The sequence below is a fragment of the Equus asinus genome, chromosome 13 (assembly GCF_041296235.1).
Source record: "Equus asinus isolate D_3611 breed Donkey chromosome 13, EquAss-T2T_v2, whole genome shotgun sequence".
Taxonomy (NCBI): domain Eukaryota; kingdom Metazoa; phylum Chordata; class Mammalia; order Perissodactyla; family Equidae; genus Equus; species Equus asinus.
The window spans coordinates 20,575,165-20,588,048 of record NC_091802.1 but is presented as its reverse complement, the minus strand read 5'-3'; the positions used below and the strand labels follow the sequence as shown (position 1 = coordinate 20,588,048).

Sequence of the window (12,884 nt, the reverse complement as noted above, 5' to 3'; positions counted from 1 at the left end):
GAATTTTAAAAGGGAGACATACTTTTTCAAGAACCTAAGTATCCTCATATAGCTCAGGCTGCCACATGTGAGCTGTGTGACCTTGAGTATGGCCCTTAGACTCTCTGAGCCTCAGTTTCTCTGTGTGTAAAATGGGTATAACCAGGCCTTCCCCTCATCACCACCACGCACACAGGCATGTCCAGCCACAAAGGCCCTGTAAAGTAGCTCCAGTGTTTTCTGGACACTGACCGACCACCCTCAGGAGATAGTTACATACTAATGGGCAGAATCGTCTAGAAACTCACAGTCATGTCAGTGTGGTCAGGCTCTTTGGACCTCTGTGAACCAGATATGATTCAGTCTCGGGGTGGATCACACAGGGAGAGAGAAGGAAGGGTCACTGGGGTGAGGAATGTCCACTTCCCTCTCCCCGGGTGCCACCCTCACCCCTCCTTCCCCAGCAGTCTGCCTCTCTCTAGATTAACTTCCTCTTGCTCCTGGCCCCTCCCCGTTGAATGACTTGTCAAACTGCCTTGGTTTCTGTTTCCTCGCTAAGTCCTTCCCAGTGCAGACAACTGCCCTCCTGGTGTGAAAAGCAGTGGTGGCCACAGAGGAGGCAGAGGGATGGCTTTCATCTGTGCCCAGCCTCCCTACCTGAACCCAGTGAGTGCCGGGCTGTGGGCGTGGGGCAGTGCTGGCCTGGGGGAAGCAGCTCTGGGGCTCTGAGGAAACAGCTCCTGGGAGGCAGGGGGCAGGGGAGGGGGCATCCTAGAGGACACAAGAAGGGCAGCAACGCCAGATGGGGCAATCCTGACACAGCCTCTGCTCCACGCTGGTCTCCCCTGTGCCTCTCAGGACTGGAGGGTGATGAGCACCAGGACTCCTGCGTGTGACAAAGGGTTCCTGAGCTCCCTCTGGGGGCCTGGTCCTATTCCTGGTGGAGGGGGTAGAAGACAGGTGTCTGTAATGACTAGAAGAGTGATGTTTTGTTTGCATGAAGGCGGTAACAGGACTTCTGGGGAGGGTGACAACCCAGCATGGCAGTCGAGGGCACTTACTTTGGAGCTGGCCTTCCTGGGTTCAGCCACTGACTAGTTGGATGACCTCAGGCAAGTTCCTTTGACCTCTGTGTACCTCAGTTTCCACATCTGTAGAATGGGGTGACCCTGTCCCCCTCCCAGGGTTGGGGTGAGGATGGAGGGAGGCAGCATCTCTAGGGTGCCTGCACTGCGCCCGGCACACACGGCTTCAGAAGGGCTCAGTGTTGGCAGGAGTCTGGGTGCAGCAGGGAAGGCTCCTGAGGAGCTGATGCTACCTGAATGAGGTCACGAGGCCAGGGCAGGTCCAGGGTGTTTGCAGAGGGGCCGTCTCAGGGTTGAGAGGAGTGGGGCTGTCCCTGCAGTGTGGGGCACAGAGGGCGGCCTTTTGCACCTTTGTGCCACCTGTGTGGAGGCCCTGTCTGCAGGCGGCCTCGTTTCAACCCCATGAGGCTTGTCATCCCCGCATGACACAGGGAAGAACTGAGGCTCAGAGAGGTTGGGGCCACAGGACACAGGTCCCCAATTGTAAGAGACAGAGAAGGAAGGTGACTTGATTTACCCCAGAGGAGGGAGGTGCCCACAGAGAGTGACAATGGGGAAGGCAGGCAGCAGAGCCTCCGGGAAGAATGTGTCCCCCTGGGCACATTCTCCATCAGATGGGGGCCCTGGAGCCCCAGCCAGGCCCTGCCACTCTACCATTCTGGTGATTGGTTTTTACTTTCCAGTCCTTGGATTCAAAAGCCAGGTTTTTTGGGGCTGGCCCCGTGGCCAAGTGGTTAAGTTCGTGCTCTCCGCTGCAGGCGGCCCAGTGTTTCATTGGTTCGGATCCTGGGCGCGAACATGGCACTGCTCGTCGGGCCACGCTGAGGCGGCGTCCCACGTGCCACAACTAGCAGGACCCACAACGAAGAATATACAACTATGTACCGGGGGGCTTTGGGGAGAAAAAGGAAAAAAATAAAATCTTTAAAAAAAAAAAAAAGCCAGGTTTTTCAGATCAGAAGGACAGTCCTCCTGTGGGCAGCATAGAGCTCAGACAGGGCCTTGGAAGCCGGACAGGAAAGAGGATGGGTGGAGTCCCCACGGGCGCCGGGGGCTCCCTGGGGACCCGCTGACCTCCAACAGCAGGGACCACACTCCTGCCTCCAAAGTGTGGTGGGAAAGGCACACGGCCGGCTGCGCTGCTCAGTCCCAGCTCCTCAGAGGCCCGGGACGAGGCTGCGGCCACAGGCAGGACAGGACTCGCTGTTTGGTCCCGGGAAGCGCTCGGTGAGCCAGGAGCCAGGATGTTCTGTGCTTCATGGTGAGAAGGAGGCTGTGTGGTGGTTACAAGCATGGGTGCTGGCGTTCAAACCCCACTCTATCACTCACCAGCTGTGTGGCTTTGGGCAAGTTACCACACCTTGCGTGCTTCAGTTTCCTCGTCTGTGAAGGTGGCACTAATAATGACCTGGGTGGTTGTGAGGATAACGAGGTAATGCAGACAGGGAAGGTCGCCACCAGAAGGGCCTCGGGACCTCTGGGCAGCAGCGCCCTCTGGCGGTAAGCCTCCTGCAGGTGAGCTCCCTCTGCCAGGGGGTCTGGGGGCCCTCTGGTGACACTGGGCCTCCAGAAGGAGGCTGCCCACCCTCTGGCCTGTAGGGCCTGGCTCTGCTGTCTGCACTTCTGGACAGGAAGGGAAGGAAAAGTTCTCAGGCTCCAGGCACGGCCAGAGGAGAGAGCAGTTCTGAGCCGGCACAGGGATGAAGTCACCCTGATGCCAACAGCGGCCGCTGTCAAGGCTGTGAGCCAAGGGCTTTCCAGGCGGCTCCTCGTCTAATCCTCCCAAGACCACAGCCAGGCTGGGGCTCTGGTGCCGCCGTCCCACGGAGGGAACTGGGTGCAGACAGGTCAGTGACCGCCCAACAGCAGAGCTGCCAGCACAGGAGCTGGAGGCGAGCCCAGGCCTGTGGACCAGAAAACCAGTGCAAAACCCACCCTCCTGCGCCATACAGAGCAAGAGTGTCATTGCCTGCCGAGATCCCTCCCTCACAGACACACACACGTGTATGCACACGCACACACACATACAAACACACACACTCACACACTGGTCCAAATTCAACCAGCAGCCTGGTTGGCCAGGCTTAAAACAACACAAATTTGTTCTCTCACTTCTGGAGGTCAGAAATCTAGAACCAAAGTGTCAGCTGCGGGGGCTGCTCCGTGGCGGAGTGGTTAAGTTCGCACGCTCCACTTCAGCGGCCCAGGGTTTTGCTGGTTCAGATCCTGGGTGTGCACATGGCACAGCTCATCAGGCCACGCTGAGGCAGTGTCCCACATGCCCAAACTGGAAGGACCCACAACCAAAATAGACAACTATGTACTGGGGGGATTTGGGGAGAAAAAGCAGAAAAAATAAAAAGTAGAAGAAAGTGTCAGCACGGTTGTTTCCTTCTCGAGGTTTCAGAGGAGAATCTGTCTTCTCTCTGCAGGTTGTCCCCTTCTCTGGGATAATCCAAGGGGGTCTCCAGGAGGGACTTCAGATCACCGTCATTGGCACCATTTTACCTTTCAATGGAACCAGGTACCTGGAACTGTGGTTTCTCTGCAGCCTCTCCCCTTAGCAACCATGGCACCTGTCAGCTCAGGATGGTTCACCCAGCACCGTCCGAGCTGCCTGCACCTGGACAGGCCGGAGGTGTAGGGCCCAGCCCCTACCAACACTGAATGGAACCACTGCCATCTGCCAATAGCACGCGGGCACCATTAACATAGAGTCCCTGTAGACATAGGGATGATGGGAGCTCGCAGCCTAAGGAGAGAAGCGGGCAAGCCCAGAGGCAGGCGATCATGTTACAGGGTTGAACTCTGCACACCATGACCCAGACGCGCAAGATCTCCCTTCCTCTACTTCCCATAACTGACCTCATCTATTTCCAAACCCGCATTTGGCTAATGTTGAAATTTTTAAACTTGCCATCAAATGTAATTTGATGCAAGTTCTCATGCCTGGAGAGCTCATATTCATCCTTGCCTCTCCTTGCATGTTATTTTATTTATTTTTTGGTTACCCCTCCCCTTTTAGACCCCATCTTTGAAGGTATATTCCCATCAATTTCACATATCCTTTAAATTTGTTCTCTTCTTTCCCAATTGAGCAGACGTGGGCCGGCCTCCAATGAGTGTCCACTTGGTGCTGAAGGCTCTTCTAGACACATTTCCCAACTTCTATCTTTGACTTAAGTTTATAGTTAGTTTCCAAGACCTGTGCTTCTTGCTGCTAGCATCAATACTGTTCCTTACCCATTATCGACTTATTTCTAGAAAAAGCACACTGTAAAGGCAAAATGCAATAATTGCCCAAAAACACACTAAGTGCTAATTAGGTGAACTAAAGGATGGCAACAAACTGAGGAAGGCAGGTCCTATACAAGTTCCCAGACAGATGCCAGTCAAAGGCGAGGCCCCCCCGCTTTCCCGCCATTGGTGGAAACCAGGCTACTGGTGACTCTCTGATTTCCCTTGTCTAGGTTTGCTGTGAACTTTCAGATTGGCAGCAGCGACAATGACATTGCCTTCCACTTCAACCCTCGGTTTGAAAACGGCGGTTATTTGGTCTGCAACACGAAGCAGAACGGATGCTGGGGGCCGGAGGAGAGGAAGATGCATCTGCCCTTTCAGAGGGGGAGTCCTTTTGAGCTCATCTTCCTGGTGCAGAGCTCACATTTCCAGGTGAGCAGGAGCTCTCCTCCCCTCCCTCCCTCTGCCTGTCCCCTCAGCGCCAACAGGCCTGGGGAAGAGCCTTGAAATAGTCACACCCATTGAGATCTGGCTGAACAACACCACAGACAGATAACAGGACCATTTCCTTTAAGGGTGTTACTGATGGCTGCAGGCTCCTTACACACCTTCACCTGCATCTACAGGTGCCCCTGTTCCTTCTTTTCCTCAGGAACTAAGAACCAGATAAGTTACCTTGGTGTTTTTTGGCCTCTTGGGTCTTCAAAATCAGAGTTAATTCCATTCCTCTGCTGTAGCCATTGGTCCATCCAGGTCCTGAGATCATGTGTTTTTCAGTAACATTGTTGCAGCCTTTATCTAGGTTCTATTAATGGCTTATTTTGCCTTGTCTCTGGGTTTGGGAAGACGGGAGGGGGTTGAGTATATCTGGTGTCTGCGCTTCTTCGTGAAGGTGCATGTTCCCATCCCCTCCATGTGCAACCCGAGGTCACCTCTCCTCTGTTTGCTATGAACATTTTTAGGCATATTTAAATAATGCCTCAGCCTGAGCAATATTAGACACACAAACCTACTGCAATAAATGAACCACCATAAGATCTAAAAAGCCGACAAGCAGAGCAAGCAGAGATTGAGTGTGGATGCCCTTTGGATCCCACGTGTGTTCATTCAACTGGCACTGCTCTGGCGGTTGGTGCCCCCAACCTACAGGGGATGGATGTGAAAACCAGATGCCGGTCTTAATTTCTAGAAGCAGGGGTCCTTGAGGCCCAAATGTTCTCCCCGCCTGAGCCTGGGACCCCTCTCCTGGAACTTGTGCTCTTCTTGGCAGGTGATGTTGAACGGGAGCCCCTTTGTGCAGTACCCACACCGTGTGCCCTTCCACCGCGTGGACACCCTGTCTATCAACGGCATCGTGCAGCTGTTCTCCATCAGCTTCCAGGTCAGATAGTCCACCTGGCACCTGTCCCAGGGGCTGGGGGCAGGGCTCAGTCTAGCTGTGCCTAGGCTCTGTCAGGTGAGCTCAAACCTGGATGACTCTGGGGCCACACCTCTAACTCCCCTGTCCCGTCCTTCTGGTGTCACTGTCTCTGTCCAAAACAGCTGCCTCAATCTCCCAGACTCCTAGGTCTCTCCATACCCAAATGTCTTCCCTCAGGGGTAGAGAGATGGAGAGACAGAGAGATGGAGAGAGATATGGAGGGAGATGGAAAGAGAAGAGAGAGATGGAGAAAGAGAGAGAGGGAGACAGAGATGGAGAGAGAGAGAGAGAGCTAGAGAGAGATGGACAGAGAGGTAGAGAGAGAGAGAGATGGAGAGGAGAGCAGGAGAGAGAGGGAAAGAGAAAGAGAAAGGTGTGTAGACAGAGAGAGAGAGAGAGAGGACCATCCTGCTGTCACCTACTGGAGCTTAATAGTCCCCGCTGCCCCTCCATGTGGTCCTGAGCACCTTCCTGGCCAACCACCCCTCCCGTCCCCACCCTGGACCCCCCCCCCCGCCCCCGCCCCCCCCCCCCCACACCCGGCCTGGCTCTCTCCCTCTGGCCTCCGTCCCTGCCTTTCAGCTCTTCCTTGGCTTCATTAACGCTTCTCTTCACCCCGTGGTGCCTTTTGTTTTAACAGAACACTCGTGCAGCCCCTGTCCTGAGTGCCTTCTCCGCGATGCAGTTCTCCCAAGCTGCCTGTTTCCCACACAAACCCAAGGGGCGCAAACCGCAAGTGAGTCAAACAGAAAGTCTGGGAAGCAGAGCAGTTAGCAGGAAGGACAGACGGATGAGAGGCGGGTTCTGACCAGTAAGCCAGCCAGGGCCTAAGGCCCCACCACAGGGTCCCTGTCTCCCTCCACCAGGCACCCAGAGCCAGGACCAGGAAGTTGTCCTGGTTCTTCCCTCCCTCCCCTAATCTCTCTCCAGGGTGCCAACGCCTCTCCATCCCACAGCCACTGCCCTGGTCCAGGCCACCTGACCCCTCACCACGGTGGTCTAGTTCCCCACTACCTCACACCCACCCACTGCGGCAGTGACCTTCCTATAAGCAAATCTGGTCACATCCTCTCCCAGCTGAAAAATCCTGAAGGCCGCATGTCCTTCTAAACAAAGGCCAACTCCCCAGCAGGATGTGCCACATCCTCCCGTCTTGCCCCAGCGCAGCTCCCGGCCTCAGCTCTCCCCCATGAAGCTCACACAGCCTCCACTGCTCACTCGGGACTCGCTGGGGCCACCAGGCTTTTCCACATGCAGTCTCGGGGCTGAAAGCACCATTTGCCACCTCACCCGCAGCCGACACTTAATGGCCCTTCAATGCTTTGCTTAAATGTTGCTCCTCGGGGGGCATCTTCCCTGCCTGGGGGATCGCTGGATGCCCCCCTGCCCCGCGTCCCATGTCCCCATGGACTTCCTACATCTCTGTGCTGTGCCAGTCACCACGTCCAGGTGTAACTGTGCTTCCGTGTCTGTCCCTGTCACTCCACCCACAACTTCACTCCGCTCCTGAGCCTTGCAGGCTGGGACTGTGGCTTGTTCCGTGTATATCCCCAGCATCCTGCACAGGGCCAGGCACACAGGAGGCACCAGGTAAGTGAATGTGGGATGTGGTTTGCATGGGCAGTAGAAGAGGAAACCAGTCAGGGCAAGAAGATCAGTCAGCTGTGGGGCACAGGGTCCAGGACAGAAAGGGGAACAGGGTCCAGCCCCTCCTTAGGCTCCTGGAGTAGTGGGGGCGGGGGAAGGGGTGTCTGTCCACCCAGCCTTCCTGTGGTCCATCGCAGTCCAGCTTGGGCACCTGCCTCCTGCCATGCTGGCTGCAGGCCCGGTGGGGCTCCAGGGAGCCCTTGCATGGCAGCCCCACTTGGGCCCTGGCCTGGGGAGGACAGGGTGGGTGGACACAACCAGACAGAACTGGGCACCATTTTGGATGTTATTGCTTGCTCCCTGGGTGAGCTTGGGCAAGTTGCTTAACCCTTCTGAGCCTGGTTTCCTCACTAGTGGAACAGGAGCTAAGCTTGCCTCCCTCGGAGAGCACTGGAGCCTGAGCCTGGCACATGACAGGCCCTCAGTAAACGCTGGTCTTCACCTTCTGGGTGAAATACGGCCCTGGAAGCAATGGGAGCTGAGGGAAGCTGGCTGGTCTACATCAGACAGGTCCTCCTCTCCCTCTGGAGGAGCCAGTGGGGATGCTCCTGTCCTCCAACCATGGCCCCGGCCCTTCCTAAGCACAGTGAACCTGGGAGGGTGGGGAGATCCGGGGCCACAGGCTCAGGAAGGCTGATGGGAGCAGGAAGGAGGCAAGGGCCAGTCAGGGGGCCATTTCAGACCACAGTTTCTGCCGTGGTCTCACCGTCATGGGGCACCGATGTTAACCGCCATTTTGATTTCCTCATCCCTTCAGAGTCCAGGGATCAGGCCAGCCGACTCTGCTCCCATTTCCAGTCTCTTGCTTTCTGTTCGCAGCCTCTTCACTTTGGTTCTTCCTTTGGGTTAAAAGGAGGACGCAGGGTCGGGCATTAGGCCTCTCCCATAGGAGAGTGGGTGACCCCTGACTATCTGTCTGGCTGCATGGTGGGCGCAGGGAATGGGGGGTGGACCCTGACGAATTGGGAAACACCCAGAATCGTACTTCTTGGCTCAGTCCTCTGCCACTGTGGCAGCCACAGAAGACCGAGGTCCCATCTTCCACCCCCCTGCCAAGTGAGGCTGTGCTGGAAACTCCACTGAGAAGGAAGGTGGGCAGGAGGCCACAGTGCAGCCAAATTGTTTTTCTACAGGAAACCTTTGCCCCTGCCTCATGCCCTGAGAGAAGAAACACCCCTATCCTTCAATTTTGGGGGTCTGGTGAGGCCATAGGGCTGGGTACCTGCTAAGGAGTCACTCACCTCAGAGGATTGTGTTACCTGGTGCCCTCTGGTGGCAGGTGGTCATCTCCACGCTGGTGAGGGCTGGTTAAAACCCAGTTTTCTTTCTTCCAGAGGCAAACAATGATCCACACACCACTGAGCGCCCCTCAACAGATGTACCCGGTGAGTCTGAAAGCTCTGGTCAGCTCACAGCCCCACCACGTCCCCCATCACCAGGGACTGAATTCTCTGGTCCCAGACTCGGGGAGAAAACGGTTTAGCAAAGGGATGGGGACACTGGGGCCGAACCCTCTGCTCAGGAGACAGGGAGCGAAACTCTCCTGGAGACAGCAGAGAGTCTGGAGCAGGCTGGACTCACCCAGTGGCCAGACGGGAAGCCTGGAGTCAGTGGGGCTGCCCTGGGTGGAGGGGCAGGTGACTGTGATGGGATCTGGGACATGACAGGACATCCCACCAAGGCTGACATGAGAAGGAAGTGATGGAGAATCCAAGAGCTGAAGCCTCATGACATCAGTGTCCCATTGGAGCATCCCCTCTTGAATTTGTGGGGCCCATGTGTGTGTCACTCCCACATGAATTATCTGGTCTCTTTTCAGCAGAATCCCGCCTTCCCTCCTATGGCCTATCCCAACCCAGCCTACGTAAGTGTGTTGTCAGGAGGAGGCAGAGGTTTGGGCAGGGTGGGAGGCGGGGGGCAGTGACAGCAGTGAAGCAGTGCTCTAGTGAGCTGAGGTTCCTAAAAACACCCAAGCAAACGAGAAGACTCTTGACAGGAGCTTCACTTTTAAAATGGTCCCTTCATCGTGAGCATAGTATATGGCCTTCCCTTCTCAGCCCGAGTGTCCTTCTGTGTCCAGCCAAAGGTCTTTTCATGACAGTTTAAGCACATTTAGTGAGGAAGGCTGGGAAGTTTTTATCTGGCATTTGCTGGACCAAGTAAAGATGTCATGGGGTTCTTTCTTGAAAATATATTACTCACAGTCAGTTCACCTCCAAATTCATGGAAATTGACATAAGGTGCCCCCTGCCGTGGTGGCTGCTCTGGCTGCCGCTGGCTGACCTGGTCCTCTCCTCCCAACAGCCGATGCCTTTTTTCACCAGCATCCCGGGTGGCCTGTATCCCTCCAAGCGCATTTTCGTGTCAGGCACTGTTCTGCCCAGTGCTCAGAGGTAAGCCAGGGCTCTCGGAGAGGAGAGACAGCCCAGGGTCATTCTGCCCATCGCTCAGGATCTGGGCGGGCTGGGGAGGGGCAGGGACCTGGAGCTCAGTGGTCAGAGGAGGTCCATGTGAGCTGCCCACCCCCAGGTTCCACATCAACCTGCGCTCTGGGAGTGACATCGCCTTCCACCTGAACCCCCGTTTTGATGAGAACACTGTGGTCCGCAACACGCATGTCAATGGCTCTTGGGGGTCTGAGGAGCGAAGCCTGTGCCAAAAAATGCCCTTCACCCGAAGCAAGAGCTTCTCGGTAAGCTGCCCGAGCCCGCAGCTCAGAGGGGCTCTCATAGGGAGCAGGAATGGGGGCGTCTGGGGGCCCCTCGAATGAGATGGGAGCCAATGCCTTTGCAGTGAGGGCTGCGCACAGAAGAAAAGTGTTCAACCAGTGGTTGTTTTTATTTTACTATCACCGTCCCACATGGGGCAGGTGGTGCTATCTGCTGTTCACAGATGAGGAAACAGACTCACAAGTGCAGGTTACTGGCCTGAGGTCACACAGCAATAAGTGCCAGATGGAGCCCAAGAATGAGGTGTCATCCCTTTATTCTCTCACTCACTCATTCATTCAACAGTCATTTCAGCTATTCTCTCAGGGCCCACTCTGTGCAGGAAGCACCCCAGGGGCTGGGGGTACAGCATGGAGCAGACAGACGAGGTCCTGCCCCACGGAGTCTGCAGTTTAGGAGGCAGAGGAACCAGGACACAAACGCGGGGACAGACCCTTGCAGATAAGAACAGGCGCTCTGCAGAAAGCAAACAGAATAGAGGGACAGAGTGAGCCCCGGGGCAGGGGCCGCGCTGCCTTAGACGGGACAGCTCTCCGAGGAGGCCACGGTGCCATTGAGACCCCAGTGGCAGAAGGAGCCGACTTGCGAAGATCTGTGGGTTCCTTGGGGTAGGCAGTGGAGGGAGCAGCTGTTACTGCGGGGGCGGAGTCCTGGGTGTGGCCTGTCTGGGACCAGGCGACTGGGGCTCCCAGGTGAACAGTGAGGACAGAGAGGTGTGGGTGGGGCGGCTGAGGCCCGGCTCACACAGAGCAGGTGTTCTCAGCCCCGACCACACAGTCAACCCCCTGGGAGCTTAAAGAAGGAAAATCAACGCCTGGGCCTGCCCCTAGGCCAACGAGGGGGCGAGCCTGGGCCTCCGTATTTTTAAATCCGCCCTGATGCTCCTCCCCCAGGGTTGAAGTGACTGATGTCGGGCGTGAGGGCCATGGAAAGGAGCTGGCATTTTAATACAGCTTGTTGGTGTGTTTCAAGCCAGAGGGCAATGTAGTTTGTTGTCTAGATAGCTGTGTGACTTTAAGCAAGTGACTTAACTGCTCTGTGCCTCAGTTTCCCCATTTAAAAAATGGGCTAATAGTAACATCACTCTCACAGAGATCTAAGAATGAAATGAAATCACATCTGTGACAGGCTTAAGACAGTGCCTGGTGTGCAGTGTGTGCAAGTGTCAGCTATTGCGATGGGGATGATGACATTTTCACAGACGTGCTCCGAGGGCCTCCTGGAGAAAGTCTGGGGTGGAAAAGACAGGTTAGGAGGCTGGAGCTACAGGAGTGCAGGCGCGGAGCGCTCCTGTGCGCCAGGTTCTAGGGACGAGGACAGACAAGCCAGCGTTCCTGCCCTGGAGGGTCCATTTGGAGCATGAGGATGGGGTGGGGGACACGGCCTGAGGGGCACCTGACTCGACTAGGAGGGTGTCAGGAGGTGGGGAAGGCAGAGAGGCTCACCTTCCTGGAGGGAAGGGGGAGAATCCTGAATGGGGATGAGGCATCATCCGTGTGGGCAGGGTGTGCAGAGTGGGGAGCACGTGAGGAAGGGCATTCTGGGCGGTGGGAACAGAATATGCAAAATTACAGGGTTAGGAGAGCCCGGGGCATGTTGAGTGAAGAATGAATCCTTCAGAGCAGCTAGAAGGCAGGTGTGGGGCCTGCTCCATTAAGATGTAAGGAAGGCAGGAGGGAGGGAGGGAGACACGAGCCTGAATTTAGGTTTGAGGACTTTCCTAGTGAAGTGCAAATGATGTGGCCTCTGTGTCCAGGTGTGCATCACGTGTGAAGGCCACTGCCTCAGGGTGGTCGTGGATGGTCAGCACCTGTGTGACTACAACCACCGCCTGAAGAACCTATCTGGCATCAACAACCTGGAAGTGGCAGGGGATGTCCAGCTGACCCGTGTGCAGACATAGGCGGGATCCCTGCCCTGGGCTCGAGGGCTGGGGCACGTTGCTGTCTGGATCTGCTCATCACCTCCACCTTCCCCGTCCCTGCCTCAGCCCCAGCCCTTCCCAGCCTGCCGAGGGTCTCTTTTCTGGGGAGACCACGTCCTTGTTGGGCTGGCTAAGGATGTGGCCCGCCTGGAGTGCCGAGGGCAGCTGGCTGGGACCATTTTCCTCAGTAGGGGCAGGACCTGGGGCTCCAGCTGCCCAAATCCATCCATCTGAGGAGAGGGGTGGTCCACACAGCCTGCAACCCCAGATTCAGTCCCCTCGGCAGCAAGGGAGGGTGCTGGACCTTGCCAGGTGCCCAGCCCAGGCCCACACCCCGTCAGCCTCTCAGCTGCATCCCCAGCCCAGTCAGCTCCAGTCAGTCCCAGGCCAGCAGCTCTTCACTCCCCAGGGGAGGCAGTCTCCTTGGCCCCTCCCTGTCTGCCAGCTTCAGCCTCTCCTGTACCTGCACCAACCCTTCCCCGGATCCAGGAAAGCTCCCTGATGACACCCCACTGGTTTCCTCCAACTGATGGGACCCTTCTCAGCAGGGGGCTCTCCCCTCCCCTTGTCCTTCAAATAAAGAAGGAAAAAGGTGTCAACACGCATCTGAGATGATTGTGGTTTATTAATGTGTTTGGAGACAGTTTCAAGTCTCTGGAATTGGGGAAGTTCTGGCTGAGGGGAGTGAGAAGAGATAGCGTGGGCTCATTTTGATCAGGGGTGTGAGGGGGCAGTCCTGAAGTCCCCACCTGCTCCCAGTGGGTCCCCACCAATGCCACGAGGTTGTGGGAGAAAGCAGGCCTGGCTCAGGCTTTTGGGCAGGAATGTCTGACACAGGAAGCTGGGGAACAGAGGTGAAC

General features: G+C 56.3%; 1 protein-coding gene across 4 annotated transcripts; it reads left to right on the top strand.

Annotated features, from left to right (window-relative positions):
• Nucleotides 1–334: 334 nt before the first annotated feature.
• On the top strand, nt 335–12,623 carry LOC106844600 (galectin-9C-like). Of its 4 annotated transcripts, none has more exons than XM_014862131.3 (10): nt 366–645; nt 3,497–3,588; nt 4,535–4,736; nt 5,575–5,685; nt 6,365–6,460; nt 8,706–8,756; nt 9,194–9,235; nt 9,676–9,764; nt 9,901–10,063; nt 11,857–12,623. In XM_014862131.3, exons 1-10 carry the CDS (start codon nt 607–609, stop codon nt 12,001–12,003), a joined length of 1,032 nt encoding a protein of 343 aa, XP_014717617.3. In that variant the 5' UTR covers nt 366–606; the 3' UTR covers nt 12,004–12,623. The 4 variants fall into 4 exon arrangements, with proteins under 4 accessions (XP_070338833.1, XP_014717617.3, XP_014717616.3 ...); XM_014862130.3 differs by having other exon boundaries at nt 490–645; nt 9,191–9,235; XM_070482732.1 differs by lacking the exon at nt 6,365–6,460 and having other exon boundaries at nt 335–645.
• The last annotated feature ends 261 nt before the right edge of the window (nt 12,624–12,884 follow it).